The 27,877-nt window shown below is 42.7% G+C and overlaps 4 protein-coding genes across 7 annotated transcripts; 3 read left to right on the top strand and 1 right to left on the bottom strand.

Moving 5' to 3' along the window:
• Positions 1-3,302: 3,302 nt before the first annotated feature.
• scrn2 (secernin 2) lies at positions 3,303-11,556 on the top strand. Of its 2 annotated transcripts, none has more exons than XR_009130184.1 (9): positions 3,303-3,404; positions 5,646-5,808; positions 6,038-6,219; positions 8,248-8,447; positions 8,569-8,784; positions 8,873-9,038; positions 9,712-9,892; positions 10,940-11,148; positions 11,263-11,556. XR_009130184.1 is itself a non-coding variant. In XM_058076056.1 (9 exons), exons 2-8 carry the CDS (start codon positions 5,647-5,649, stop codon positions 11,090-11,092), a joined length of 1,260 nt encoding a protein of 419 aa, XP_057932039.1. In that variant the 5' UTR covers positions 3,303-3,404; position 5,646; the 3' UTR covers positions 11,093-11,096; positions 11,263-11,556. The 2 variants fall into 2 exon arrangements, 1 of the variants encoding a protein (XP_057932039.1); XM_058076056.1 differs by having other exon boundaries at positions 10,940-11,096.
• A 454-nt stretch (positions 11,557-12,010) lies between these two features.
• LOC131136396 (zinc finger protein 318-like) lies at positions 12,011-18,074 on the top strand. The gene is made up of 4 exons (XM_058083158.1): positions 12,011-12,186; positions 13,267-13,915; positions 14,005-14,097; positions 15,268-18,074. Exons 2-4 carry the CDS (start codon positions 13,307-13,309, stop codon positions 16,414-16,416), a joined length of 1,851 nt encoding a protein of 616 aa, XP_057939141.1. The 5' UTR covers positions 12,011-12,186; positions 13,267-13,306; the 3' UTR covers positions 16,417-18,074.
• A 213-nt stretch (positions 18,075-18,287) lies between these two features.
• On the top strand, positions 18,288-24,412 carry LOC131136360 (uncharacterized). 3 transcript variants are annotated; one of them, XM_058083156.1, is made up of 6 exons: positions 18,288-18,441; positions 18,983-19,100; positions 19,172-19,530; positions 19,616-19,756; positions 20,206-21,636; positions 22,588-23,147. In XM_058083156.1, the coding sequence occupies exons 3-6, from the start codon at positions 19,192-19,194 to the stop codon at positions 22,636-22,638; spliced, it is 1,962 nt and encodes a 653-aa protein (XP_057939139.1). In that variant the 5' UTR covers positions 18,288-18,441; positions 18,983-19,100; positions 19,172-19,191; the 3' UTR covers positions 22,639-23,147. The 3 variants fall into 3 exon arrangements, with proteins under 3 accessions (XP_057939139.1, XP_057939140.1, XP_057939138.1); XM_058083157.1 differs by lacking the exon at positions 18,288-18,441 and adding an exon at positions 23,198-24,412 and having other exon boundaries at positions 18,495-19,100; positions 22,588-22,645; XM_058083155.1 differs by lacking the exon at positions 18,288-18,441 and having other exon boundaries at positions 18,500-19,100; positions 19,159-19,530; positions 22,588-23,148.
• On the bottom strand, positions 23,026-26,549 carry LOC131136409 (group XIIB secretory phospholipase A2-like protein). Its single transcript, XM_058083166.1, has 4 exons — positions 26,230-26,549; positions 25,813-25,901; positions 24,103-24,268; positions 23,026-24,034 (listed from the first exon to the last, which is right to left on the bottom strand). Exons 1-4 carry the CDS (start codon positions 26,471-26,473, stop codon positions 23,916-23,918), a joined length of 618 nt encoding a protein of 205 aa, XP_057939149.1. The 5' UTR covers positions 26,474-26,549; the 3' UTR covers positions 23,026-23,915.
• Between the last annotated feature and the right edge of the window lie 1,328 nt (positions 26,550-27,877).

Below are 27,877 nucleotides of genomic sequence, written 5' to 3'. Positions count from 1 at the left end.
TATGGCGCAAAAGCGCTTGCTTACAGGGAACCGGGTTCCTAATATCCCGCCACATTCAGTTACCGTGCTGTAAAAAACGCCAAAATGCTAAAGCTACCATTGAGAGACGTCTTGAGAAACTTCGGACCGTCCAGTCTCTACTTCCCAATTGGATTCGGGATACAACACATATGTTAAAAGCCCATTAAAAAGATAAATAGTCTTTTATTATCAATTCCTTTTCCGTTTAACCACAGAGGAGTGGGCGTGCCTGGAGGCGGGCTGTGGGCGGGATACATTAAAACAGACCGTTTTCACGGGAACCACGAATTCCAAAGAAATACAATGAATGGGTGCAGATTCTGGTAGAACTATAAAGTCTTCTGTGCTGGTTATTGTGTGTAGCTGCTCCATAGGAGTACACAACTCAATACAAAGGGCCCAATAGCATAATAGATATCCGTTAACATTATTAGAACCCTGTAGAGTTGAAATAACATGCCTATAGTCACCTTTACACTCCTGGCATTCTTTGTTTACACCGCATTTCACATGCTACAAGGTCCCTGCATTAATTCATTCATTTTCTACCGCTTATCCTCACGAGGGTCGCGGGTGTGCTGGAGCCTATCCCAGCTGTCTTCTAGCGAGTGGCGAGAGGCGGGGTACACCCTGGACTGGTAGCCAGCCAATCACAGGGCACATATAGACAAACAACCATTCACACTCACATTCATACCTATGGACAATTTGGAGTGGCCAATTAACCTAGCATGTTTTTGGAATGTGGGGAGGAAACCGGAGTACCCGGAGAAAAGCCACGCATGCACGGGGAGAACATGCAAACGGCGCACAGAGATGGGTGGAATTGAACTCAGGTCTCGTAGCAGTGAGGTAAGCGCGCTAGCCACTCGACCACTGTGCAGCCCATTTACTGATTATATGCATTTCAAATTGTTTTCCATCCGTCAAACTATAGTTGCAAACTACAAAAATGTGAGGATTAATTGTATCGGTACCGATAATTATCGGCCTGATATCAGCATAAAAATGCGTTATTCGTTGATATCGGGATCTGATTTTTTTCCCAATGATGAAAATGCTGGATACAACACATATGTGTTTATTCTACCACAGGAGACATGAGAGCTAAGTTGATACTAATAATTGGCTTTTTCTCCTACACCATAAAGCTGAGATGCATATATTGTGGCCCTTGGGTCCTTTCATTGTTCACTATGTGGCCCTTGCTGGAAAAAGTTTGGACACACTTGATGTGGATATACAGTGCAGTTCTTGGCGATTTCCTTTGTTGTTTCTCTGTTTCAGCAGGGGCTTTCTAGTCTTTGTTGGTGAACTTGATGTTGCTGTTGTTGTTTCTGCCATCCCTTTTGTCAATGTTTGTGGCTTCAACACAAAATGTGCATATTCGTTCAACGCATGGCTGGATTTACGTGTTTGCTTGTGTTTGTGCGTTCCTGCGTGTGTGCGTGATCTCATGACTCAGGTGGGTGTTTACTTCCCATGGTGTTTTTGACTGTTTGTGTGTACGAACAGACAGGATGTGTGGTGTCTGTCAGCACACTCCAGCAGATGAAAGGCCGACAGGGGCGTGGAAGTGGCTGAGCGCCATTCAGGTAACACGTTGTCTCCTCAAAAACCTCTCAAGAATTCATTTCAGTTGCCTCCAGCATTCCGAATGTGCCAACAATCTGGAAACAAAAGACTGTACCAAATGTACACGTCATACGTGTCATTCGGCTTCTCATAAACTGACTAATAAGTGAAGCGTGAGTCACCATTTTAAATGTGTCTATTCGCTTCAATGCATTCTGGTTTGGACGGCGACAAGGACATACATGCTGCAATGCAGTCGGACAGGTAGATGCGATTACACGTGGAATTCTTTTTCTCTTTTCTATTGTCAGCACAGATTGAATTATTGCTTGGAACCTCAAGCATAAAGAAAATCCACTTCACATCCTCTCCTCTGTATCTTCTATTTGTCTTGTATTGTGTTTATTTTTGATTGTTTTACTCATCTTAGTTTTAGCTTATTGTTTCATCTTATTGCTTTTACTATTTTATTATTTATAAACACTGTTTGTAAAATGTGCTATATAATAGATAGATAGACTCCCTTTATTGTCATTGCACAAAACACAGTAGTGAAATTGCCAACGAAATGTCGTTGCCTGGCTCCCATATAATAACAGACACAAAAGAAGATAAGTAATAATAAATAATAATAATAATAATATGGAGAATAAATAGATAGAATAGACACCAAATATAAATAATATGGATTGCATTGAAAACATATTTACAACCTTCTAAATATGTTTTTTATTAGAGCCCTGTTATTAGAGCAATATTAGAGCCCTCTAGACATGAAATAACACCCCTATAGTCACCCTTACACTTGGATTACCCAATATAGTAGACATAATAATGGAAAAAATGACATAACATGAGGCTGCATGGCGGTCAAGTGGTTACCTCCCAGCTAGGAGACCTGAGTTCAATTCCACCCCCGGCAATCTCTGTGTGGAGTTTGCATGTTCTCCCCGTGCATGCGTGGGTTTTCTCCGGGTACTCCGGTTTCCTCCCACATTCCAAAAACATGCTAGGTTAATTGGTCACTCCAAATTGTCCATAGGTATGAATGTGAGTGTGAATGGTTGTTTGTCTATATGTGCCCTGTGATTGGCTGGCCACCAGTCCAGGGTGTACCCCGCATCTCGCCCAAAGAAAGCTGGGATAGGCTCCAGCACCCCCGCGACACTCATGAGGATAAGCGGTAGAAAATGAATGAATGAATGACATAACATTGATACATAGTGGCTATTGGGAGAATTCCTTCTTATTGTTCCTTTTTTACTTCCTGTTTCTGTACAGTACTTCCTGTAGTGGCCATTGTCTCAACACTGTAACATTGCAGCCACCTAGTGACCAGTGTAGAGTACTACATGTCATCACAAGGTCTTTCAATGGGTCCTTTCAATGCTTTACATTTGTATTTTTTATGCTTTCGTTTGTTACCTCAATTTCTGCACAATAAACTAGTTTTTTCACAGGCTTTGGAAATATCCCATGTTACAACTTGGACCTGTGTGGCCTCTTGACAAGTATGACCTATGACCTTCAGCTTTGCATTACATGTCACTGCTTGGCTATTGTTGTTTTGAGTCCACATTTTCCTTTTTTCTCACCTCTTTTACTCATTTCTTTATTTCATTCTATTGCTGTTGTTTTTCAGTGTTGCATTCTTTAGAATTAAAAAAAAATTGCTGCAGGCTTGAAACGGCCCCCGGGCCGCACTTGGGACACCCCTGCCTTGCTTGAGGATTTCCCGGTCACGTGACAGACGTGTCTTGAACCTGCCCTCTCCCGGCTGACTGTCAGCGACTGTCAATAACGGAAAGGTAAATAAATGCTTTATGTAGTAATATCCATAGTGTAGCTATAGTTTGCATACGCTTTGGAACTGGGAATGTGTCACTCTCACCAAAAAATGGCGAGGTGACATGAGGCGACAGTTCCAGCTCGATAAAGACGAGGAACCAGAGAGGAACCGAACGTTTGTTTCCAGACCTTCTTACAAACATCCATGCGTTACATGTGTGCCATGCAGCCACATTTCGCTCATTGTATTGACGATTTAAAAAGCTCTTCGTTGACGCAAATGAGACAACGAGGACGTCGGATTTGTGCAGATTACAGTCAATAAAGTGCACAAGACTGCCTCCTAATCCTGAGTGTGTGGTGTGAAAGACATGCTCTGCGTTCTGCTCTCAGGGTAATCTTGTGGAATCTCTTCTTCTAGCAGTACTTGACGAATATTAGCAGTGTGTCGTGGAAACTCGCATTTCACTCGGCAAGGCGAGGAGGATTGAACAGCCGGTGTTGGCAACCCGTGTTGCCAGGTGTGAAATGGCAAATTATTGAACCGGAACCTTAAAATGGTCGTATTTTGAGAAAAAAACATCATACATAGCCGATGAGACACCCCCGAGGACCGTCTTCTACAGTAAAGTATTGCCGCATGTCATGTGTAGTGTAGTTTATAATGTAGTCTTCCCATTAAATAAACGCGTCGTTCGGAGGAAGAAAAGCAGCCACTGGCAGAACAGCACCTCCAGCTGGCTGTATCCTGTTTGTGTTTGCTAGCAGCCATATATTGAAGGACTATTGTCCAACGTGTCCTACGTCGTGAGATTTGTATTGATTGGGTGAAATTACGATACGAATAGGATCGTTATGGCAACGCTTAAGATCAAATATGACTCGGCAATGCATGAGCGAGTTTTTCAAAACTTTTTTATCCTGGCGTTTCACCGACTCACGGGTACTCGACGAAGACTCGTGTGTCAGTGAGTCATGGGTACTCGCAGGCTGCTGACCTTGCTTTGTGTGACCAGTGAATCGAGGGAGTGGCTCATAAAAACTCGAGTCAGTCAAAGGAATGGAGTTTCCCACCGTACTTACTGTTTGGAGGCTAGCGGGATTCAACCACACGCCTCCTTGTTCACATTAATATTAGTTCCAACACTCCTCGTCTCTCTTTAATGACCATAGTTTACTCGTGACGAAGGATGCTAACAAGCTAATACCTTGCTTAGTTGACTCTCCCGAAAAAAGCACTAGCGTTTCAGTAGAGAACTGCAGGGGACTACATGGACATATAATCCAAGTTTAAGCCTGATTTCATGTAACAGGAAAAGGTTTTGAATACTCTCTAATATACACCGTTAATAGCTAGTAATGCGTGGGCGACACCGCAAACTTGAAGGATGTTGTCATTTTGCCTTGAATTTGTTGAATATGATTACATGTTTACAGTAATCCCTCTCCACTATCATTCATTTATTCATTCTACCGCTTATCCTCACGAGGATCGCTGGGATGCTGGAGCCTATCCCAGCTGTCTTCGGGCGAGAGGCGGGGTACACCCTGGACTGGTCGCCAGCCAATCATGTTTTTCAAAAATATATGAATAAATCACGTTGTTTTGTGGTCAGATATGAGCTATTATTAGTCATAAATGATGCACATTCAAGAAGATGTTAAATATTTTGTGCCTAAATTAAGCAATTTCAAGCATAAAAATGTCCAAATGACCTAAAATACTAATATAGGGCATAGAAGGCACAATGATGCTGTTGCAGCCGTGACTCATGCCGAGCTAAAAGCAATATTGGGTGTCTAAAGGCGACTATAGGGGTGTTGTTTCATGTCTAGACATCTCTAATAATGTTAAAAACAATATAGAAGGCTGTAAAGGTTTTCCATGCTGTAACGATGAAATATTCAATTTATAAATGAGGAGTCCTACTTTGCGGTCGGGTCTGGAACCAATTAACTGCAATAAATGAAGGATAAGTCTAAAACCAAAATAAAAGACAGGGGAGAGATTATAATGTATATAAATACCTCAATATAAAACAATGTAACAATATCAATCAATAATACAAATATTCCCTATTATTACATACAATTGGCTGTACTACAATTACTACTACAAGTATATAGTACGTAGTATTTATCTGATACTGAAAATGCCCTTGGTATTGATACTATGTCCCCCTAGAGTGGACCTAACAATGTCCATGAAAGACACACCAAGAAAATTGCAGATATTGAATTTTGGGTTGTTTTGTTTACAGCATGGCAGAGGACCCCATGTCATGTGACTGCTTTGTTTCCTTGCCCCCCGGCTCCCGTGACGACCACGTCATTTTTGGCAAGAACTCTGACCGTCCCCGAGATGAGGTGCAGGAGGTGGTCCACTACCCTGCAGTGTCTCACCCTGCAGGCACCATGCTGGAGGTAAGACCTTTGTGGATGACTGACAGCCGTCAATCATCCCTCCAGTGTGAAGGTTCCCCTCCCCAGTATTGATAATAATGTTATACAGCGTTATACAGTAGTATTATCAATATATCTAATAATACTGGGGAGGGGAACCTTCACACTGGAGGGATGATTGACGGCTGTCAGTATAACAGTATAGCTGTATTGTGTCTTTCTGATCTGGTGCTTTTCTTGTCACATGTAGTGTACCTACATCCAGATCCCTCAGGTGGAGCAGACCCACGCCGTCATCCTCAGCAAACCGGCGTGGTTATGGGGGGCTGAAATGGGAGCCAATGACCAGGGAGTTTGTATTGGGAACGAGGCCGTCTGGACTCGGGAGGATGTTACTCCTGGGGAGGCTTTGTTGGGCATGGACCTTGTGAGGTAAGTGCTCATCATCAGTATTAGTATTAGGGGTAGTATTTTGTGTGTGTGGGACGTAGACTTGAACAAGCACTCATCTAACTCAGGGGTGTCCAAACTTTTTCCATCGAGGGCCACGTACTGAAAAATGAAAAGATGCAAGGGCTGTTTTTTGAATAGTTTTACCGTTTAAACATTCTTTCTTCTCAAATGATCTTTATTAGTGTTATTTTCAGGATATTTTGACTGTATTTCCATAATATTTGGACTTTATTCTATAAAGTTTTCCGCAGCCTACTTTTCCCAAAATTTTTCTCGACTATAAGCTACAAAAATTACATTATTTTTTTATCTTGTACAATTACAGCTGTTTTTTGTTGCTTTTTGTTTCTGTTGCTTTGTTTTTTTTTTGTTTTTTTACATTTTCCAATGACTTTCTTCTTGTAAATCTTCTTCATCATAGTATTTTGACTTTATTTTCATGACATTATTACTCAGGATTTCAAAGCCACCCTCAGCCATCTCTGTGTGGAGTTTGCATGTTCTCCCCGTGCATGCGTGGCTTTTCTCCGGGTACTCCGGTTTCCTCCCACATTCCAAAAACATGCTAGGTTAATTGGCCACTCCAAATTGTCCATAGGTATGAATGTGAGTGTGAATGGTTGTTTGTCTATATGTGCCCTGTGATTGGCTGGCCACCAGTCCAGGGTGGACCCCGCCTCTCGCCCCAAGACAGCTGGGATAGGCTCCAGCACCCACCACGACCCTCGTGAGGATAAGCGGTAGAAAATGAATGAATGAATATTACAAGGGATGTCCAATATTGGCTTTTATGCAGAAAACCGATACGCCGATATCGTCCAACTCTCAATTTCCAATACTGATATAAGCTGATTTTGATACTGATATGTGTAACATGACATATCTCCTGTGGTGGAATGAACACAAATATGTTGTGTTCAGAAGTATCAGTTTTCATGATTGGGAAAAAAAATCTGATACCGATATTGCATTTTTTTATGCTGATATCAGGTCTGACATCCCTAATTATCACATACTACAGTATTAATTGGCCCTGTACCCTAGAAAGCGCCCATGAATGATACGGGAAAAGGCCGAAATGATACTGTGTCAAAGCCCAGGGCAGTGATACTGATAAACTATAGAGTTTAACCATGTCAGTATCAGCCCCCGTAGCTGTCCACTCAGAGCGCGCTGCTCTGGTATCGTGCCCGTGAAACAACCAATCAGAGAACAGCGCACGAGCGTGAACACAGCGTTTGTTTTGCTGCCGTCTGTGCTCTGTCAACATGTCAGCGGTTGACACTCCCGGCGAAAGACAAATAGGGAAAATAGCAAACAGAATATTAGAAATGGAACGTTTTATCACCATTAATGAGGACTACAGACATTGATAAGATAAGACTGTTGATAAAATATTATTGTTGAAATATTTTTGCAATTATTAAATAATACGTGATAATAAGCTCATGATTAAATAGTATAGTATAATAAAATCATCACATGGTTTGTCTGGTATCAGGCCAGGTATCATGCCCCCAATATCAGCCCGAGACCGAGACCCCTTATCGATAACCTATAATTATTACCTATAACCTATAATTATTACTTTTTCCGCAATCAAATTTCCTTCATTTTCATGAAATTATTCCTGATTTTTCTATTTTTAGAATTATTTTTTAAGCTTTTTTGTTCAATTATATTTTTACAATGTTACTTAAATAAAAATTAAAAAAACAGCCGCGGGCTGGGAATGGCCCCCGGGCCACACCATCTAACCATCTAACCATCTAACTGAAAGGCGCACAGCTTTACACCTTGATGTGAAAAAAATATGTTGCAAGTGGCCGTGTTTCTCCCTTAACTAGACAAGGGTTACGATGCCACCTACTGTCCTGAGTTTTTACTACAAGCTACATTCACAGATAGTCCCATAATAATGAGTTTCCAAGCAAGACTGGTGTTGTAGTACGGTGTTTTGCTGGTGTTATTTCCAAGCAAACATCAACCGTCATTTTGGCTTCTCAGGCTGGGTCTGGAGCGCGGTGACAGTGCCTGGACGGCCCTCACTGTCATCGCTGGTTTGCTAGAGGAACACGGCCAAGGAGGTCCGTGCAGGGAGGATCCAGAACCCTTCAGCTACCACAACACCTTTCTTCTGGTGGACCGGAATGAAGCCTGGGTGCTGGAAACCGCTGGCAGGCTCTGGGTCGCACAGAAAATCTCAGGTGAGGATGAAGGGTGCAGGATGAAACATCTGTGAAAATGAACTTTTGTTGCTATTTCTGCACTCAAATGTTCACTTTTAACATTGTGAACCATTACCCTTTCGTGTTGGTTTCTTCTCAGAGGGAGTGAAGAACATTTCCAACCAATTGACCATCGGCACCGAGATCTCGGCTGAGCATCCGGAGCTGCGGAGCGTGGCCCAGACAGAGGGCTGGTGGGACGGTGAAGCCGAGTTCAACTTCTCTCGAGTGTTCAGCCCTGAAAAGCCGCCCGCCAGGATGGAGCTAGCCAAACAGCGCTACAACGGGGGCATACAGCTACTGGAGCAACATGATGGTGGGGCTTTCTCCATGATATTGCCAAACATCCAGTACATACCGATTAGATTCTGCAGGAACAATCACATCCATCCTGTCTCGTCCAGGGACCATGACGGCAGAGGTAATGATGACTATTCTGAGGGACAAGCCCAGCGGCATCTGCATGGACTCTGGAGGTTTCTGCACCACAGGCAGCATGGTGTCTATCCTTCCCCGGGATCCTAGCCTGCCCTGCATCCATTTCTTCACTGCTACCCCGGACCCCTCTAGGTTGGTCACTAATACAGTAGATTCTCGCTTTTCATGGAGGTTATGTTCACTGCCAGTAACCCCTTTTAACACTCATGCTAGCTTGATGTTGACGTTCTCCTCTGACTTTTGTGATTACAGTTGTCCTGTTTATGGGGGTTAGTTGGTTCCAGACGCGACCGTGATGAGTGAATTTCTGCAAAGTAGGATTGCGGGATGCAATACTTTTGTAGTTATAACATAGAAAACCTGTTTACAATCTGGATTTAACATTATTAGAGCCCTCTAGACATGAAATAACATGTGTATTCCCCAATATTGCAGATATTATCCGAGAAAATAAGACTCACGTGTGAACGGTTGGTTTTATATGGACAGTTACTTCCCGTTGTAGCTGTTGTCTCATCCGTGTAATGTATTGGATGCTTTAAATAGCTTTACACTCAAATTACCTAATAGAGTAGACCAGTGAGTCCCAAAGTGTGGGCCATGAGAGGTCATTAAAAATATGATTCGCTTGTGCAAATATTATTTTTAAAATGATTGTTATTGTAAAATATTTATTGCACAATATTTAAAAAATATTTATAGGCCTAAGTAATAACCTATTGAGTGCTAATGACCTGTTATATATTAGCATATAATAATATTTTAGGAACCTTATACAGTTAATAACCCCCTTTTGCTCTTTCAGGTCTATATTCAAGCCTTACATCTTCTCTGAGGATTACACCCCAGTCCTCAGTGTAATGTCCCCGCAGTTTGGCCCTGACGATCCTGTGAGGAAGCAGCCACGTTTTCAGGGCCGAGTGGACCGCAGACATGACCTGTATAAGGCCCACCAGGAGGCACTAAACACCATGAAGACCGACCCGGTGGGTGGATTGATGTATAGTAGTTGGGAAAAGCAGGCAAGGACATAATTAACCTCTCTGTATCAAGTAACACTAAATACAGCTTTACGCTGACAATAAAATACATTGCTCTAATGTACAGTAAACTTAAGGTTCTGCTGTTCAATGTTGATCAATGCGGGATCTGTTCGGCTACAAATTGCACTGAAATACCAAATTTCACACTTGAGATGAGAAACACTATTGAATTCAAGAAATAACTCATGGCAAAACATGAAGGTGGTGTCCGTCACTGCCACACTTTGTGTAACTCCCTTGGATGTGCAATGATCAGACAGCAATTAGTTCTTGTGTTTTACTGATGGATTTATTGCAAAAACAATGTGAAAACCAAAAGGGGTTCGAATAGATACAAAATACAATAAATTACTGGTCACATAATACACAAATATACACTAGCATTATATCTACAAATTTGTTTTCTTATCATGAAACCTTTTTCTTTACAGTAGTGCAAATACACTTGCCACATCATGCCACATTACATAACATACCATTAACAAACAACTATCACATGTGCAACACAATGCATGATTAACATTAGCTGGCACAGCAAACTGAAATGAAAATAATACAAAACACATATACTGCACCTTAATGGCTGCACACATGCCTTAGGAGGGAATTATAGAGATGATCTTTAACTTTTAGCACCTATTAGCCTTTGAGCTCTGAATAGTGTGAGCTTATTTTTTATGGGTGTAACGATTGAACATGTACGTGCGGAAATTGACGATTGACGGCAGACAATTAGTTTCACCTCATTAAATTACATGCAGCTAGGTAGGAACCAAAAATGAAAATAGGTAGGAACTCAAAACCGACAGCATGCACTGACCCAGAGGCAGTTACACTTTGTCTGTGTCTCCTCTTTGCAAGTGTAAAACCGTAAAAACGTGTTAACATTTTTGGCTTTCTGGCACGGCTGAATTGGATTCACGTGATTTCTTATGTGAAAAATATTTTTCCCCCCAATTTTGCTGTTGTTTTACCACCATTTTTTTCCAGGACAAGGGCTCTGCTGTCTATGAGATTTTGAGGGACCTGGAGTCGCAGTGTCTGAGCGAGATCGCAGAAATGTTGAATGGAGACATACCAGCCGACGAATTGGGGAACCTGTTTTTTGACTGTGTGGACACAGAAATCAAGTTCTACCAATGAGGAGGTGGGCAACATCTCCTGTGGTGACAACACAAGCAAATCAAAAGACCGATGTAGTAAGAAAGAAATATATTTGCCATTTTCACTGTCTTTCCACAATTATTCAACCCCTTAATCACTGATCATTTTGATGCACCTGTATGTATGATGATACTGTCTTCTTCTTACAGCGCCCTCATTCCTGCGCATTCCTAGCAAAGGCAGAGCTTCCAGGACCACGGGACGGGGACGGTTGAATCTTCATCCTCCAACCTGCCTCTGCTTCACAAGCACACATCCCTAACACGGCTCCATCGTTCATTTAGACTGCATGTCTAACATGCATCTGATATGGCATCACTTGGGAACAATGACCGCACCTTTTAGTGTAAAAACCCACACAGAGGTAGACTGCACTAGCACTAATGTAGTAGCATGATCTTGCACAACTACTGGAAGTATGAAATATGATTAAAGTGCGACTTGGTGGAAAAGAATGGGGTGTCATTCCATATAAGACAGTTTGCAATGAATGTTTTGAATGTACATGTGGGTCACAAATGGCATCAGGGCCAAACTTTGGACACCGCCTGGATAAAAAGAGTACACTCTATTAAGTTATATTTCCTATTAGAAGTGAAGTATTTTTAATTTTTATGGCCACAGCACCTTTTTTCAGCTCTTCTTTTATCACCACTGTCAAATCTTTTCCCTACGTAGATTCTTAATCTCAATTGGATTTTCCTTGTTAAATTAAAAATCAATAGTAATAGGTGATTCTAAAGCAGGGATTCGGAATTTAAAATTCGGGCTACACTCTAATACAATCAAGTTTGGTCACTTCTGTTCATTTGTATCGATTTTGTGTTCCAGTACTTGATATGAATCCGCCAAGCAGGCGGGCAGACGCTGTTCACCCTCCGACCGACAGGGGGCGACGCAGCAAGAATCTCTTCGACTGATGGAGACCAGAGTATAAACTATCGTGCCGGGGTGTATTTCAGTGCTTCCTTGATAACCTGGCTCTTTGGATGCAAATAAGTTATTTGTTCAGTAACACCGTAGTACCGCGGCCGAAGAGATTCCGTCTCCGAGCGTAGTCACCTGTTGGAAAGGTAACCATAACGTGACTTGACCCGACTAGGAGTTGAGTGTTGCTAGCCAAGGCTAACGGCTTTCAGTCACGTCTTGTACTAGCATCTCACCTTTCAATGCTACCAGGCTGTTTTTGATGGACACGACAGTCATAACCGAGTTGCGAGTTTGGTCTCAAACTAATTCTTTTGAACCAAATAATGTTTGTCGCGGGAACTGAATTAGACCCGCAAATGTTTTTTTTTTTGAACATGTTAAAAATAACCCATCGTCAAAGATAAATATGATCAGATATGACACTAATTTGCTTTGGTACCTGCAGCTGGCGAGGCTACAATGTGTAGTTTAATTGAGTTAGCATATATTTAGCTTAGCATATATTGACCTACAGACTACAAAGCCTTGGACGCCCCTACATTAGATGTACCTAAAGTAATCCACTGCAATTCTCCGTATCAGTAGGTGTTTCCACTGTAAACACAAGGTATTCAGCATGACATAACGTAAAATAAAGTCACAGTCTTAAGTAGTAGTAGTAGTAGTAGTAGTAGTAGTAGTCTTAGTACAGCAATCCTATCCCTCGCCGCTTCAAATTCCGCGACTTCACGCTCTTCGCGGTTTTCAAAAACAATGAATTATAGCAGTTTCGTGGTCGAATATGACGTATTATTTATCAAAGAGATATGCATATTTAAGCAAATTAGATATTTTTTGCCTCATATTAAGCATTTTCAATCATAAAATGAAAATCAAACTGAACTAAAATACCTATAACATTCAGATGATGCCTTCAAAGACCCGGTAATACTCTAAACTGGTCACTAGTTGTTGCCATGATGAGACAGACACCACAGGAATTACTTTACAGAATAGGAAGTACCTAAAGAACAAGGAACTCTCCCAATGCAAATGTGTGAGTCTATGTATATTATGTCTTATGTATGTCATACTAGCTCTTATTATGTGAACTATATTGTGCAAAACAAGTGTATGGGTGACTATTGGGTGTTATTTCATGTCCAGAAGGTTCTAATAATGTGAATTTAGAAGGTCGTAAAGGTTTTCAGTTTTAATGCCGCTTTACCCTTCTTTCTTTGCAGTGTTTACCATTGAATCACATGCTGGGTTTGATGTGTGAAGATGCACTCGGAAAGGCCTGACTATGGCGGTCAAAGGCGGCACCACGGAGACAAAGACACAAGACACAGGGACGACTACAACGACAGATGGCAAGACCATCAGACGTGGTATTCCTATTCCTATACACACGGCAGAGCACAGAGGAGCAGTCGAAGTACAAACTACAGTGACTCGCCGCAAAGGCTGTACACTAAAGAGTCCCTAGACAGAGACAGAGACAGGGGCAGAGATAGAGACATGGCTAGGAAGAGTCCCAAGAGGAGACTGCAGTCTGCCCCTGACTGGAGTGAAAGGAAAAGGGGACGATTTACAGACGACAGCCACGATGACAACAGATATAGACCTGGTGGCAAAAAGTACACACAGTCACTGGACAACTTTTCCCATGTGCACGAACCTAAAGACTTGAAACCCAGATCACCACAGGAGGATGTCAGATACAGAAAGGATGCACAAGAGTCCAGAAACTGGCATAGAACAGAAGAATCAACTTTCAGGCTCCAACATCCGGACGATTCCACACGCAGACGACAAGATAGACACGGTCAAGGAAGCAACCACCGTTACTCACCTGAGACCAGACCATGTCCACAAGATGATTCTTCAAAGGTAAAGCGCTTACATCACAAGTTGGCCGTGCTTTGTAATGTGAATTATGTTACAATTGTGCAAAAAATTATAATTTTCCACATGTATAGAGAGATGCCAAATCCAGAGAAAGGAAAAACAGCTGTCTGAAAGATCATCTTCAGACTCCAGCAAGAAACTTGTTTGATGGATCTATGAAACAGGTGGGTGTAACTTGCACGTAAAGATGAAACAACGTCACTTTTTCAAAAGTAAATTCATAAATGTGGTTTTATGCTTGAATATGGCCTGTTGGTTAAAAGCTAACTTAACAAATACTATGCCCAAGTTAAACATTTTCAAGTATGAAACTGACTAAACAAAGTAAGATAAAGGCATTCAGAAGACTCACTCAGATAAGTTGTGGTATGTAGTGTTCTACACTGGTCACTAGGTGTCGCTAATGTTACTGTAATGTTGGGTGAGACACACAAGAACCAGACCACACTACACAAATAACAACCATCTTTTATTTGCAGGTTTGAATGATCTCACAACAGGCACATTAATCCCAAATAAAAATTGCAAATAACAAGGGGTGTCTCAGAATCATGGACTATTACACGATTCTATTCGTCGGAGTGTGTTGCAGTCGAATCCTCTAAAAATGCCATGTGATCAAGATTGTGCCATTCTGACTACCGTGGCAACGGCTGCTGCTAAGCACACAGTTTTACAAACAATATCTTTGCTTTTGTTATGAATGGCTTATTTTGATTCAAAAACAGACCTAATTTGTGTTAATAAGGCGGAGGGGGTTGTCGCCGTTGATGGGAGGTCATACAACTTCATTTCAAAATATTTGAAGCATCCCTTTAATAGCAACACGCACCAGTCATATTTATGTCTTAAATAGTCAATAATAAGAATTATTATTGGTAATTAGAGGCCGCATGATGGTTGAGTGGTTAGCATGTAGGCCACACAGTCAGGAGATCGGGAAGATTCGCCAGCCAATCACAGGGCACATATAGACAAACAACCATTCCACACCTATGGCCAATTTGGAGTGGCCAATTAACCTAGTATGTTTTTGGAATGGGGGAGGAACATGCAAACTCCACACAGAGATGGCTCATGGTGGAATTGAACTCAGGTCTCCTAGCTGTGAGGTCTGTGCGCTAACCACTCGACCGCTGTGCAGCTTCCCCCTAAACTACATCTTTATTATTTATATATTTAAAGTAACTTCAATTTTGACTGATAGCATTTGCACTGCCTGGGTGTTAGATTGTGTAAGTCGTCCAGGTGAGGTGTTGGAGTGTAAAGCGCATGTCCAATCAAGTGCTGGTAAAAGTAGCATGAACTGCTTGCCTCTGTCCATTTTCCATCAGTCTTTTGAGCGTGAGACCAAGCCTTGTGAGGACGCACCCAAGGAGGAGAAGCTGACCAACGGTTTCCAACGTTTCCTTGATGTGCTCAATAAAGGCGTGGATGTGGACATGCTCAGCAAGATTGTTACACGGGGCCCTGCACGAGGCCCCGCTCAACCACAGTCCTCAGCATCTTTTCAGAATGTAGTCCGGCATCCATGTTTTCCAGACCGAGAGCAGGGAGCACAGCTAAACATAAAGAGCTGGAAAGGAGACGTGGCAAGAGAAAAATGCTACATGCCACCTTCTCCGCAGCGGCGTCTCAGGTCCTGCAGCCCACAGGAAAGCTCTCTGTCTCGTGACGTAGCGCGGAGGCATGATGGAGGACAGGACTACAACAGCAGTAGGTCGCCTCCCGCGTTGGAGAGAAAAGCACTCACACATGATGAGCACAAGCAAATGCGGGACGTTTTGCAGGCCATTGGGATGGATTTGGGATTTGAGGAACTTGGTCAAATGTCGCATCGGATCCAGGAGCGCTTGTACGGGAAGAAGAATAGCGACTGGAGCTACCAGAGTCAAGGAAGCAGACAAAGGGTCACAAGGCCAGCCTATTCTCCAAGACGTCGCAGCCGGTCTTCATCATCATCATCATCATCCTCGTCAAGACGATCTAGTTGTAACCCGTCGTGGAGGAACCACTCCTCGAACAGGGACTCGTACAGCGCTCAGAGTGATCCAAAGGTGGATGAAGCCCAGGTCCGTACAAGCTCTGGGTCTTTACCAGATGACCAGAAATATGAAATCCTAGAACGGAATTCCTCAAATATCACAGCCAGTCTGCCACCAAGGCCAGGCTGTCCTCCAGTGAATTACCCCGCAATGCGGTACCCACCTCCCAATGTTCCCAACACGGGGTTGAGGCCTCTACTGCCTCCTCGAGTCTCTTTGCCTTTACAACCTCCCCTGTCCCCTCTCACGTGTCGACCTCCTTTCTTGCCTTACACTTACCCCCCTCCTTACACTTTGCCCTTTGCTCATATGAACAACATTCAGCCGCTGCATGTACACCTGCCACATTTTCAAGTTCTGCCTGTTAACACGCCACCCAAGTCCAAAAGGCAGTCAAGGCCTCGTTGTTTGCAGGTAATTCCAACAAAAAAGTCTTGATAAAGAATGCTAAAATTGGATGCTGTGGAACTTCATATACAAATGAATGTGTCACTGACTAAAAAATACACACTGTGTATATATGTATGTATATATACACTACCGCTCGAAAGTTTGGGATCACTTGGACATTTTTTGGGCCAGTCTAAGATCTGGCCTTCTCTTGGCAATCCTGCCATGAAGTCCAGCATCCTGAAGTGGCCGCTTCACTGGTGATACTGACCCTGGTGTTTGACGGGTACTCTTCAGTGCAGCTTCCAGGTGACGACCTGTGAGGCATCTTTGTCTTAAACTGCACACTCAGATATTTGTCTTCTTGCACAGTTGTGCAATCGTTTTTCTGTCCTTGTTAGACCCAGTTTGTGCTGCTCTCTGTAGGGAGTAGTTAACAGCATGGTAAGAGATTTTAGTTTTTAGTTTAGATTTTTAGATGGCTTTTCTAATCATCTATTAGCCTTATAAAATGATGAACTTGGATTGGCAGCCATACCAGGTGATTGATGCAGAGGACTGACAGTTGTTGATAGTAGGCCTTTGTGCAAAAATGTACATCTTCTTTGAAAATCATCTGATTCATTTTCATTGTTTGTGAAATGGATAAAATTTGTTGTGAAATGCATGAAAATGTGTTTTTCTTTGGAAATTTGCAAGTGATCCCAAACTTTTGAGCGGTAGTGTATGTATGTGTGTGTATATGTACACACACAGTATATGTATAATACATGTATATGTAAAACACTGAAATGATACTTGACATTAGCTACGGTTACATGCACTTCAAACATATCTGCAAAGCACCTTGACTAGGTCATGTTCTGTCTGACTTCAGGCATCGGGTTAGGACGATTATTTTCCGAGTCAAATCGTCTGAAGCTTGATGTGTCGATTAATCGAAATTGGCCCTAGACGACCAAATCAATTTAAGCTAAACACAAGCAGTTGGCAGTTAGGCATGCAACGTAAATGAAAAGAAGCAAACGTGTTGATCACTGGTTTCCAAAGTCAAAGCTGTTGGGTGCGAAGATGTTGTTTTTCCCAAAACACAAAGGTAGCAGGTCTGCTTTCATGGATTGTGAAGGAAATAGATATGCATTTACATAAAAATTGATGTAGTTATTTCCACATTTAATTTTCCACTCTTCTATCATGGTGCCTAAAAGTTTCATGTCCCAGTTTGACAATGGATTACACTGCTAACATGGCCTTTTACCTCCCAGGTCAGAACATCCAACTGTTGGACTTCATGTAAACGTATTGAATGTGATACATTATGATATCGACACTATTTTGGACACTGTTTTTTTTTTAATATATAAAAGCACACAGAAAACTGCTGTAAATAATATGTATGTTATACATTTTCTGAAAGTAAATGGTTTGAAATTGTCTTTATGGCAACATGCCCCCCCTCCCCACCCCTTAACATTTAGCAAAAAAATCAGCGCATTAATTTGCCTGCATTTCCCCACACCGTTTTCTATGTCGGGGTGCTCTTTTTGTTTGTGGCTTTTTATTCATTACAGTGGTTTAAACGCATACAGGAAGTAAATGACATTTCACTAAATGGAGTCCAATACAGAAAATGACAACAAAGTTCATTATTTCTTCTTTAATGTTGAAAGATACATAGAGATCATAAGCCAGACATCATATGACAGTATCACAAGCTTGTTCATGCAGTGTAGTGAGTTTATTTGTGAGTTGGTTTGACTTCATGTAAAGGACATAACGATAAATGTATGAACATTTAGTATATATTTAGTATATGTGTGGCGAGTGGATGCTAGGTTAATTGGCCACTCCAAATTGTCCATAGGTATGAATGTCAGTATGAATGGTTGTTTGTCTATATGTGCCCTGTGATTGGCTGGCCACCAGTCCGGGGTGTACCCCACCTCTTGCCCGAATACAACCCTAGTGACGATAAGCGGTATAGAAATGGATAGATGGATGGATTTGAGATGGAAAAACACGGACCAACTTTTGTTGTGCTTTAGTTTGGTTGAGTCACATCTGTCATTATGGGTAAGTGGATTAATGTGTTTTTGAGTGGAAATAGACATCCATCTTCTAAGCCTATCCCAGCTGTCTTTGTGCTAGAGGTGGGGTACACCTCTACACCCGCCGTGCAGCGGAAATAGACATACCAGCGTTTATTTTGGCTTTAACAGGTCATCTGCAGTGAAAAGAACTACGCATATAAATACAAAGGCAGATGCCATTTTCTCCTCCGCCCAGTAGGGGCGCTGTGAAGTAGTAACCCTCCAAATGGACCGTCATAGAAGTCTTTTGTTGGTTGTAACCATACACTGTATCAAGCTATTTTCCTCGACCCCGATTTTTTGCCAATGCAAAGTTCCCATTTCACATTTTTCAATTTAATTTAATTCCATTTGGTATTTTTTCAGAAACATTTTCTTTCCGGAATACGAACCAGGACGTCTGACGTGCGTTCACGGTTAGATATAACGTGTTTGCTACCAAGTAAGCTAATCGAGCTTTACCTTGGCTGGATACTCGTACCCGCTGTACTTTTTGCTGTACTGTTCGTTTATTTGCGATACAGTTGTATTGGCTGCAGCGTCGAGTCGTTGCTCTCTGAAAGGAGAACAGTCGGCCTGAAAATGTCGGGTTCAACGTAGCACGGTGGGGGTGTGCACAGATATCGCTAGTACTTAACGAAGGTAAGTACGGGGGACATTTTGCATGTTAACGTGCTTTATTGTCACGGCTCATCTGTAGTCCCACTTCTTAGGACGGGGGTTTGGCTAAAGAATGGATCGGCCTGATTGGGAAGATTTTGCACACTACCAACAGAGGAATGTGAATCCAGATTACCAGAGAGTGAACGATCCACGCAGTTTTTCCAGCCAGGATGCACATTCTGGGGAACCTCTGGAAAATGATGATGATAATAATGCAGAGCTGGCCAGAAAAAGGAGTATGCTTCGACACACAGAAGTTCAGATCCTGCAAAAGAAAACTGCCATTGCTCAGATGAAAATTGAACAGATTGATACGGAACTACCATCACTGGACTGTATGAGTGCACCTCTTAAGGACAGGGTAACTACAATTTTGCAGTGGCAACATTCTCCCAGCTTCCTGTCAAAGGTAAGAAGCAAACAATGGCCTACCTATTTATCAGCTGTTTACATTTCTTGTGATGATTCATGTTCAGATTTCCATTTGCCTCTAGTGCAAGATGTTCAAGATGACGCCCAGTCACAGCAAAGAGTGGGTGCCGCTGGAAGATCATCACTTCCTGAAGCTGAGAGTGAAAGCTCTAATGAGGCGGCATCGAAGTGATCATCCCAGTAAAACTCCATCAAAGAACCCGGTTAGAACCCCCCACCCCACCTTTCTCTTCTTCTTTTTTGTTCTTCTTCTTGCTCCGGTCCGGTCGCTCCAAATGGCATAACAAAAACATCAAATAACGGCAAATAAAATTTCATGGTACAGGGAAGTTGTAGCCAACACCTTTCCTGACACAGAGCAAATCTGTTTAGCATGTAAGGGCATTTAGATCAACAATACTATCTGCCCCAATGGCTGGACGGGACAAAAAACAAAAAAAAAAAAAGAACCCGGTTAGTACTTTTGTCAACATCATACAACACATTTTTAGTATTTCTTTTCAGTACATAAATGTTTCAGATAAATATTAGTCAATGGCAACATAACTGAACACTTTTTAGATGAAACGTTTTTTACTATAAAGGGCTTTGTGTGGAAAAGTGATTGCAGGTTTGATGGAGTTACCCATCTTTCGTTTTGATCTTCTGCCAGGTGTCTAATCACACGGCCGCCACACCGCCTGTTCCACCATCCCCTCCCCGTCAAAGTGTTACTTCTGCAGCCCGAGAGGAGAGCGCCGCAAACAAAGGCTTTGAGCGCTTCCTCAGCTTGCTCAACAAAGGAGTCGACCTTGACCTGCTCAATAGGATCGTCAACGATGACAGCGAAGATTTTCATTTAAAACACCAACCCTTCAACATTCAGCCCTGTGGTGTCAAGGAGGTTCTGGGTACGCCCATCGGCAAGAGTGGAACGTTGCCACCAGAGAGGACGGAGCAGTCCACTTGCCAGCACTACCCAGGCCAGAGATGCCCTCTCTCTGATGACAAGCACAGAAAAGACAGAAAAGAGAGATTTGGATCCACATCTCCTCCAACAGTAGAGAAGAAAAAAGTAGCAGAGGTTGATGAGAGGTGTGAACAGCTCCAGAACATCCTCAACACTCTGGGCTTGAGCCTGGAAGAGGAAGAGATGAGCCAACTAACAGACCGGACTCAAGAGAGGCTGTATGGGAGAAGGAACGAGAGCAGGCAGGTGGCCTCAAGTGGCTCCTGTGAAACCAGCAGGAAGTCATCTTCTCGGAGCCGGAGTCGCAGTCCCTCCGGCGGATGGAGCTCCAACAGCAGAAACTCTATGGATCGCCGCAAGGAAAAGTCTTTTTCTGAGTGCAGTGAATCTGCTCTCAACCAAGATGGCGCAGAAGCACAGACACGCTTTGCTGGCAACAATGAAGACAGGATGGCCTTGGTCAAACCCCCTCACCCCCATTCCCATCCAGATGGTGATACTTTTCCTGGTTACAGTGTGCCTCAGTATCCACAATGCAATGCTCCTTTCAACGGGGACATGATTTGTGGCTGGACGCCCGCTCAGGGTGCCAGTTGCACTTTAAATTACCCCGTCAGTTCTCCTTACTCATCGGGCCCCTACCACTTTGACCCCACTGCTGTTTCCGTAGACCCTAGATTAAGATACCAGGACCACCATTCCCTTCCAGATGTATTCTTGATTAATCCAGACCTGTCTTTGAGTGAATGTCAGTTTGGCCCAAATACTGGCCTGCCGCGGTTCCTAAAGCCGGTTGCCAAACAGCAGCCTGCTACGAAAAGGTGGAAAAAGAAGAGTATCCAGAAAAGGCAAGCTGAGAGAGAGAAATGGCTCAGATGGAAGGCAAAACGGCAAGGCGTGTTGTCCCTGCAGGCTCCAAAGGCCAGTACAAATACCGAAATTAAACCGGCGACAAATGTGTCGTCTCTGTGGGCTCCAAAGGCCAGTACAAATATCATCGAAATGAAACGGAGAAGTGAGCCTCCGAAGACAGTGGAGCCTACGCATGGGCAGAAATGCCCAGAAGTCGAGCTGTCAAAAGAGGGAAAACGACTACTTACAGATGAGGAAATTAAGGCGAACCTGAGAAAAAAGGTTGGTAAAATGTGCTCATTCTGCTCTTTTCATTACACATTCCAATTCTAATGTTTCAGTACGGTAATTGGTTCCTTATTGGTTTCCTTATTTGTAATTGAATTTTTTTAGTTAGACACAGAAAACCTGTGTACGGTCTTTTAAAATACGGTTTTGAACATAATCAGAGCCCTATATACATGAAATAACAAGCCTATTGTCACACTTCTATTACCCAACATGGTAGACATAATAAGAGGAAATAAGACTCGTTGCTATAAATGTGTTTTGGTTCCAAGGTAGCTGAGTGGGTAGGAAGTGATGTCAGGGGTTCTTTGGGGTTTGCATGTTCTCCCCGCGCATGTGTGGGTTTTCTCCGGGTACTCCGGTTTCCTCCCCCATTTCAAAACATGCTAGGTTAATTGGCCACTCCACATTGTCCATAGGTATGAATGTGAGTGTGAATGGTTGTTTGTCTATATGTGCCCTGTGATTGGCTGGCCACCAGTCCAGGGTGGACCCCGCTTCTCACCCGAAAACAGCTGGGATAGGCTATAGCACCCCCGCGACCCTCATGAGGATAAGCGGTAGAAAATGAATGAATGAATGAATGTCTTGAATTGTGGACTCCTAAAGAGCAGCTCCACACAATAACCCATGCCGAAAGCTTTTTAGGTCTTCCAGAATCTGCACCGATTCCAGCTGGATTTCCTTGGCTTTCCAAAACAGTCCGTTTGAATTGATTCCACCCAAGTATATATCACAATTGTAGATGTCATTGACATTTAATCCAGCAATGAAAAATAATTCAGGATGTAGCAGACAGCTTGTATCATCACGTGACATTACAGACTGTAGTCTACGCACGTTAGCCATTTGGTGATGCACCAAATACTTACAAGCTATTGTAGCCTGCAGGATGTACTTAATAAAATGTATGTCCATTGATTGTTTGTGTGCATTTTCTTTTAGTTGGAAGCATTTAACCAGAAGAACAAGTCTCACACCAAGGCAAAATCCTGACACACAAGTAAGTAGCTTGCTACCTACTGTTCCGTTTGAATCAGGGATGGGCATGATCATCAGCCGATTAAGGGTTGGCCATTGTGTGAGATTGATGAATTGATGATTAGCTCCTGCTTCACGGCTGCAAACACGAGGAGACACAGTTCAATGTCATAAACATTGTGATATATGACTGTAAAAATATGAATGAAATTTGTCATTAAGGAGTTGTTGTGTATATGGTAAAACTTGCCAATCATTTGAAGTATTTTTAACATTTTATAATTAGAAATGTGTGATGTATGAGGACTTTGAATCCTGATTGGTGAATGTGATATTTACACATTAAAATGATTTTCCAAATTTGGACTCAATTACGTCAGTCCATCAGGGCTTTTCTAAAAAAAAAAAACAACAACATTTCCATCATTCATTTTTCTCATCTGTCTCCCCCTATTGGTGGAAATTGTACATTTAACATTCCAGGCAACATTCTCATGGCTCAGAACGTAGGGCGGTTGTCGCCCGAACTCATTTTTAGGATATCATTCTCCATCCATCCTCCTCCGCTTATCAGGGTACGGGTCGCAGGGGCAACATTCCTAGTCGGGAAGCCCAGACTTCCCAGTCCTCGGCCACCTCTTCCAGTTCCACCAGGAGGACACCCAAGTCCTTCCCAGCCCAGCTGTGAGACATAATCCCCTCAGTGTGTCCTCTGTCTGAGCATGCCTGGAACACCTCCCCAGGGAGGCACCCGGACCAGATGCCCGACCCGCCTCAACTGGCTCCTCTCGATGTGAAGGAGCAGCGGCTCTACTCTGTGCCCCAATTTCTACTTTCTACTACCGCTTAATCGAGTCATATGTTAATGCATATTAGTGCCTTCACAAGTGGCAAGAAGCATCCTCTAGCAACATGTACCAAATGATTTTATTTAAAGTCAATCCTCCTCGCTTTACACGGCATTTGTAAATATCCAAAGGCTACTTCAATTAAGAATTGTAATAACCTTAAAAAATCAGAGACAATTGTGTCTGTTAGATCCATAATAAACCCTGATAGGCTACTGGAATGGCCTGTATCCTAGGCTAATCAAATTCCACTAATACGATGTGTAATCATGTACAACCCCACTCCCAAAATGACAATTGAAGGGCTTCTAAGATCATTGCATCATGTTGGAAAGAGCAAAAACAAACGCTTTGGATGGAACCTGATCAAATCCTCAAATAAAACACGACCATAAATATGAACACCGGACCTCTACTGTGATATAAATAGGAATGCAGTTGAGTTTAGAGTTCATCCTTCTCTTCCCCTTGACAGTAGCATGATGCTCTCTGGCTGTTCATGTAGGGTCTGCAGCCTAGAGTCCACACCGTGTTGAACAAAGTGTCTGCCACTGTTTCACATGCTGGCGAGAGAATGGAATAGGTTACCTCACTGTCGATGTGGGATTGCAGACTGTGTAGTAATACCAACCTTCTACTTTGGACACAAAGCCCAGGCTCTTCTTGAGGTCTGAGCAGATGCTGTGGAGGCACCAGCGGAACTTGGAGTCACAGCGGTACTTGTTAGAACCGCAGGTGTCGTAACATATATCCAGCTGGTTGCAACACTTGGTCATGGCGGGGATCCCCATGTCCATCTGAAGTACAACATACAGTGCTCATTCCCTTATTTTGTTTGATGCCACAAAATACCATTTCAATTACAAGGCCCAAATGTCTGGAGTTTTGTTTAAAGTGGAAAATAAACGTGGGACTACATTTCCTGTTTCTTCAACTTTTGACTTTTACCTTTCCAATGGCAAAAATGAAGGTAGCAAATTGACGATATGAAACAGTGGTCTGGAGCCTATCCCAGGTGTCTTTGGGCGAGAGGCGTTCACACCGCAGTCGCCAATTAACCTAGCATGTTTTTGGAATGTGGGAGGAAACCGGGGTACCTGGAGGAAACCCACGCACGAGAAAGAACATGCAATCGAATCGAACCCAGGTCTCCTAGCTGTGTGGCCTGCACGCTAACCACTAGTCTGCCGCCCAGTCTATATTTTGACTATGAAAAAACAACCTACTGTATAGTCAGACTATACGAAGCCAAACAGTGTATAGTCTGTGAAACAATCTATAAGCTGGTTATATGAAACAAAACAGTCTAAGTCTGACTATATGGACTATAAACAAATCTATTGACAGGCTTTAGTCTGTATGAAACAAAATGTGGAATTGCGTCATAAGCCAACGTGTGCACGATGACTTTGCGATGATTTAACGCACACAGATTTAGCGTGTCCTTTGGCCAATGAAACATACTGTAAATCTATAGTCTGTCTATGGGAAACCAAACCACTGATAGTCTGACTATATGAAACACACTGTAGGTCTATAGCCTGTCTATATGAAACATACCGTAGGTCTATAATCTGTCTATGGGAAACCAAACCATCGATAGTCTGTCTATGGGAAACCAAACCATCGATAGTCTGTCTATGGGAAACCAAACCATCGATAGTCTGTCTATGGGAAACCAAACCATCGATAGTCTGTCTATGGGAAAACAAACCATCGATAGTCTGACTATGGGAAAACAAACCATCGATAGTCTGACTATGGGAAACCAAACCATCGATAGTCTGACTATGGGAAACCAAACCATCGATAGTCTGACTATGGGAAACCAAACCATCGATAGTCTGACTATGGGAAACACACTGTAGGTCTATAGCCTGTCTATGGGAAACCAAACCATCGATAGTCTGACTATGGGAAACCAAACCATCGATAGTCTGTCTATGGGAAACCAAACCATTGATAGTCTGTCTATGGGAAACCAAACCATTGATAGTCTGACTACAGGAAACAAAACACAATCTATAGTCCGCTGAATCTAAACAGACAAAAACTAAATATTGTCTGGAGTCTGACCACAAAAGAAAATGTCTAAAGACTACAGTCTACTGACTGACTATGAAAGAAAACCTGCCAAAGATTACTCGAGTAATGAGTCAGTCAGTTCATGCAGTACTGAGATGGACTACACATAATCAGTTCTTGTTTTTTATGTTAGCCTGGTTGCCCCAACCACGACAAGCCAACCAGCGCTAGGAATGTACAGTAGATTCATCTCATTTTCTACCTTTAGCAATACATGAAATGGATTCTTCATTCTTAAACGTTGTGAAGTGCATACCCCCTCCGGAACAGGAAGACCAAAGAAGTAGGAGCTGCACCCATCAGGTTCTGGCATCTGGTACCCAGGACGTGGAAGAGGAGCGTTACCTGACCAAAATGTTGCGCAATTAGAGCAGATATTGGTAACTGATACACAATTGGGGTGATTGTAGGCAAGTGTGGCTCATCCTGCTATGGATTTCATTTGCATGTTGTTTTGTGAATTCCTTCGATCAGCAGTACATTCCATGATCATCCATAGATACGGACAAGCATGTAAGCTGAGCTATCTAAAATTCCCGTCCTATCAGGTTTGAGGCCACAGTCCAGATGATAACAACACAATATCAGCCTCTTGGAAAGCCTGTTAGTATCATAGTCTTTAAAAACACGACTGAACATGGAAAGGTTACTTGCTGAATTGCATCTAAATTACCATATCGACAGCGGTATTGGCAGAGTCCATCCCGTCCGCCCATGAACTCCAGCATTGAGTCAAAGTAGCCGCTGACTGCCTCGAAGCTTCCTCTCAGAGAGTTTAGGCCCCAGTCTGTGTTCTCTTCCTCCACACCATTGGATGCCTCGGGTGGAGGCGATGCCGCCCTTTCATCGGGTTCTTGAGCCACAGAGCTGTAGAAGAGCAAGAGCAGGAGGGGCGCGATTCTGGCCCAGCGTCTCATCCTGCAGCTCAGGCGGTTCAGTGCAAATGAACCTCGTCAGAAAGAGGCTGATGAAGGGGGGGGGCACGAATGACAACTACATGACTTGAACTTTGAGCCAGACGTGAGGACAGCCTCACATGTGGAAGAACAAAGTCCACATTTTGTTGATTACCTGTAGAGCTTGAATCATTCTGGATGATTCATGTTCAATGCACTGTAATGAAACATATTCATTTAAAAAGTAGGTTAAAAGTTATAGGGGTGTTATTTTATGTCTAGAGGGCTCTGTTAAAACCTGTATTTGAACAGATTTTCTATGCTCTAACTATGAAAATATTCGATGTATAAGTACTGTCAACAAAAATTAATATTTATGTAAAGGTCTGATCAAGATTGACCAGATCGCAGCCATGTCAGTTCTAACTGACAGCTGGAATAAAAAGGCCTTATTCTATCTGCCATACCAGCGATATTCCCTACATAATTAGTTGTCTTGGTATTCAATCACAATATATGAATTGTGTATTTGAGTATTGACCACTAATTGTCGCCGGTACGTTGTAAATCTAACTTGTACAGAAGCTACAACCTACTGTTTTTTCTTATACATTTGCTTGTTTCTTGTATAGCTGTACACATTTTTACAACAACATAATTGTTTACACCGCGGTATTTTACAATCTACAGTGCATCCGGAAAGTATTCACAGCGCTTCACTTTTTCTACATTTTGTCATGTTACAGCCTCATTCCAAACTGTATTAAATTAATCTCTTACCTCGAAATTCTACACAAAATACTCCATTATGACAATGTGAAAAAATGTTTTTTTGACATGTTTTGAATTTATTAAAAATAGAAAACAAAAAAATCACATTTACATAAGTATTCACAGCCTTTGCTTAATACTTTGTTGATCCACCTTTGGCAGCAATTACAGCCTCAAGTCTTTTTGAATATGATCCCACAAGTTTAGCACACCTATCTTTAGGCAGTTTTGCCCATTCTTCTTTGCAATAAGTCTCAAGCTCCATCAGGTTGGATGGGAGACGTCGGATTCAAGTCTGGACTCTGGCTGGGCCACTCCAGGACATTCACGGAGTGGTTCTGAAGCCAATCTTTTGAGATCTTGGCTGTGTGCTTCGGGTCGTTGACCTCAGGCTGGGGCGAAGGTTCATTTTTTAGCAGGACGAGAGCGCTCTGGAGCAGGTTTTCATCCAGGATATCTCTATATATTGCTGCATTCATTTTTCCTTCTATCCTGACTAGTCTGCCAGTTCCTGCTGCTGAAAAACATCCCCACAGCATGATGCTGCCACCACCATGCTTCACTGTAGGGATGGTATTGGCCTGGTGATGAGCAGTGCCTGGTTTCCTCCAAACATGGCGCCTGGCATTCACACCAAAGAGTTCAATCTTTGTC

Source organism: Doryrhamphus excisus, chromosome 1 (assembly GCF_030265055.1).
Source record: "Doryrhamphus excisus isolate RoL2022-K1 chromosome 1, RoL_Dexc_1.0, whole genome shotgun sequence".
Taxonomy (NCBI): domain Eukaryota; kingdom Metazoa; phylum Chordata; class Actinopteri; order Syngnathiformes; family Syngnathidae; genus Doryrhamphus; species Doryrhamphus excisus.
This window is presented reverse-complemented; position numbering and strand designations above follow the sequence as displayed.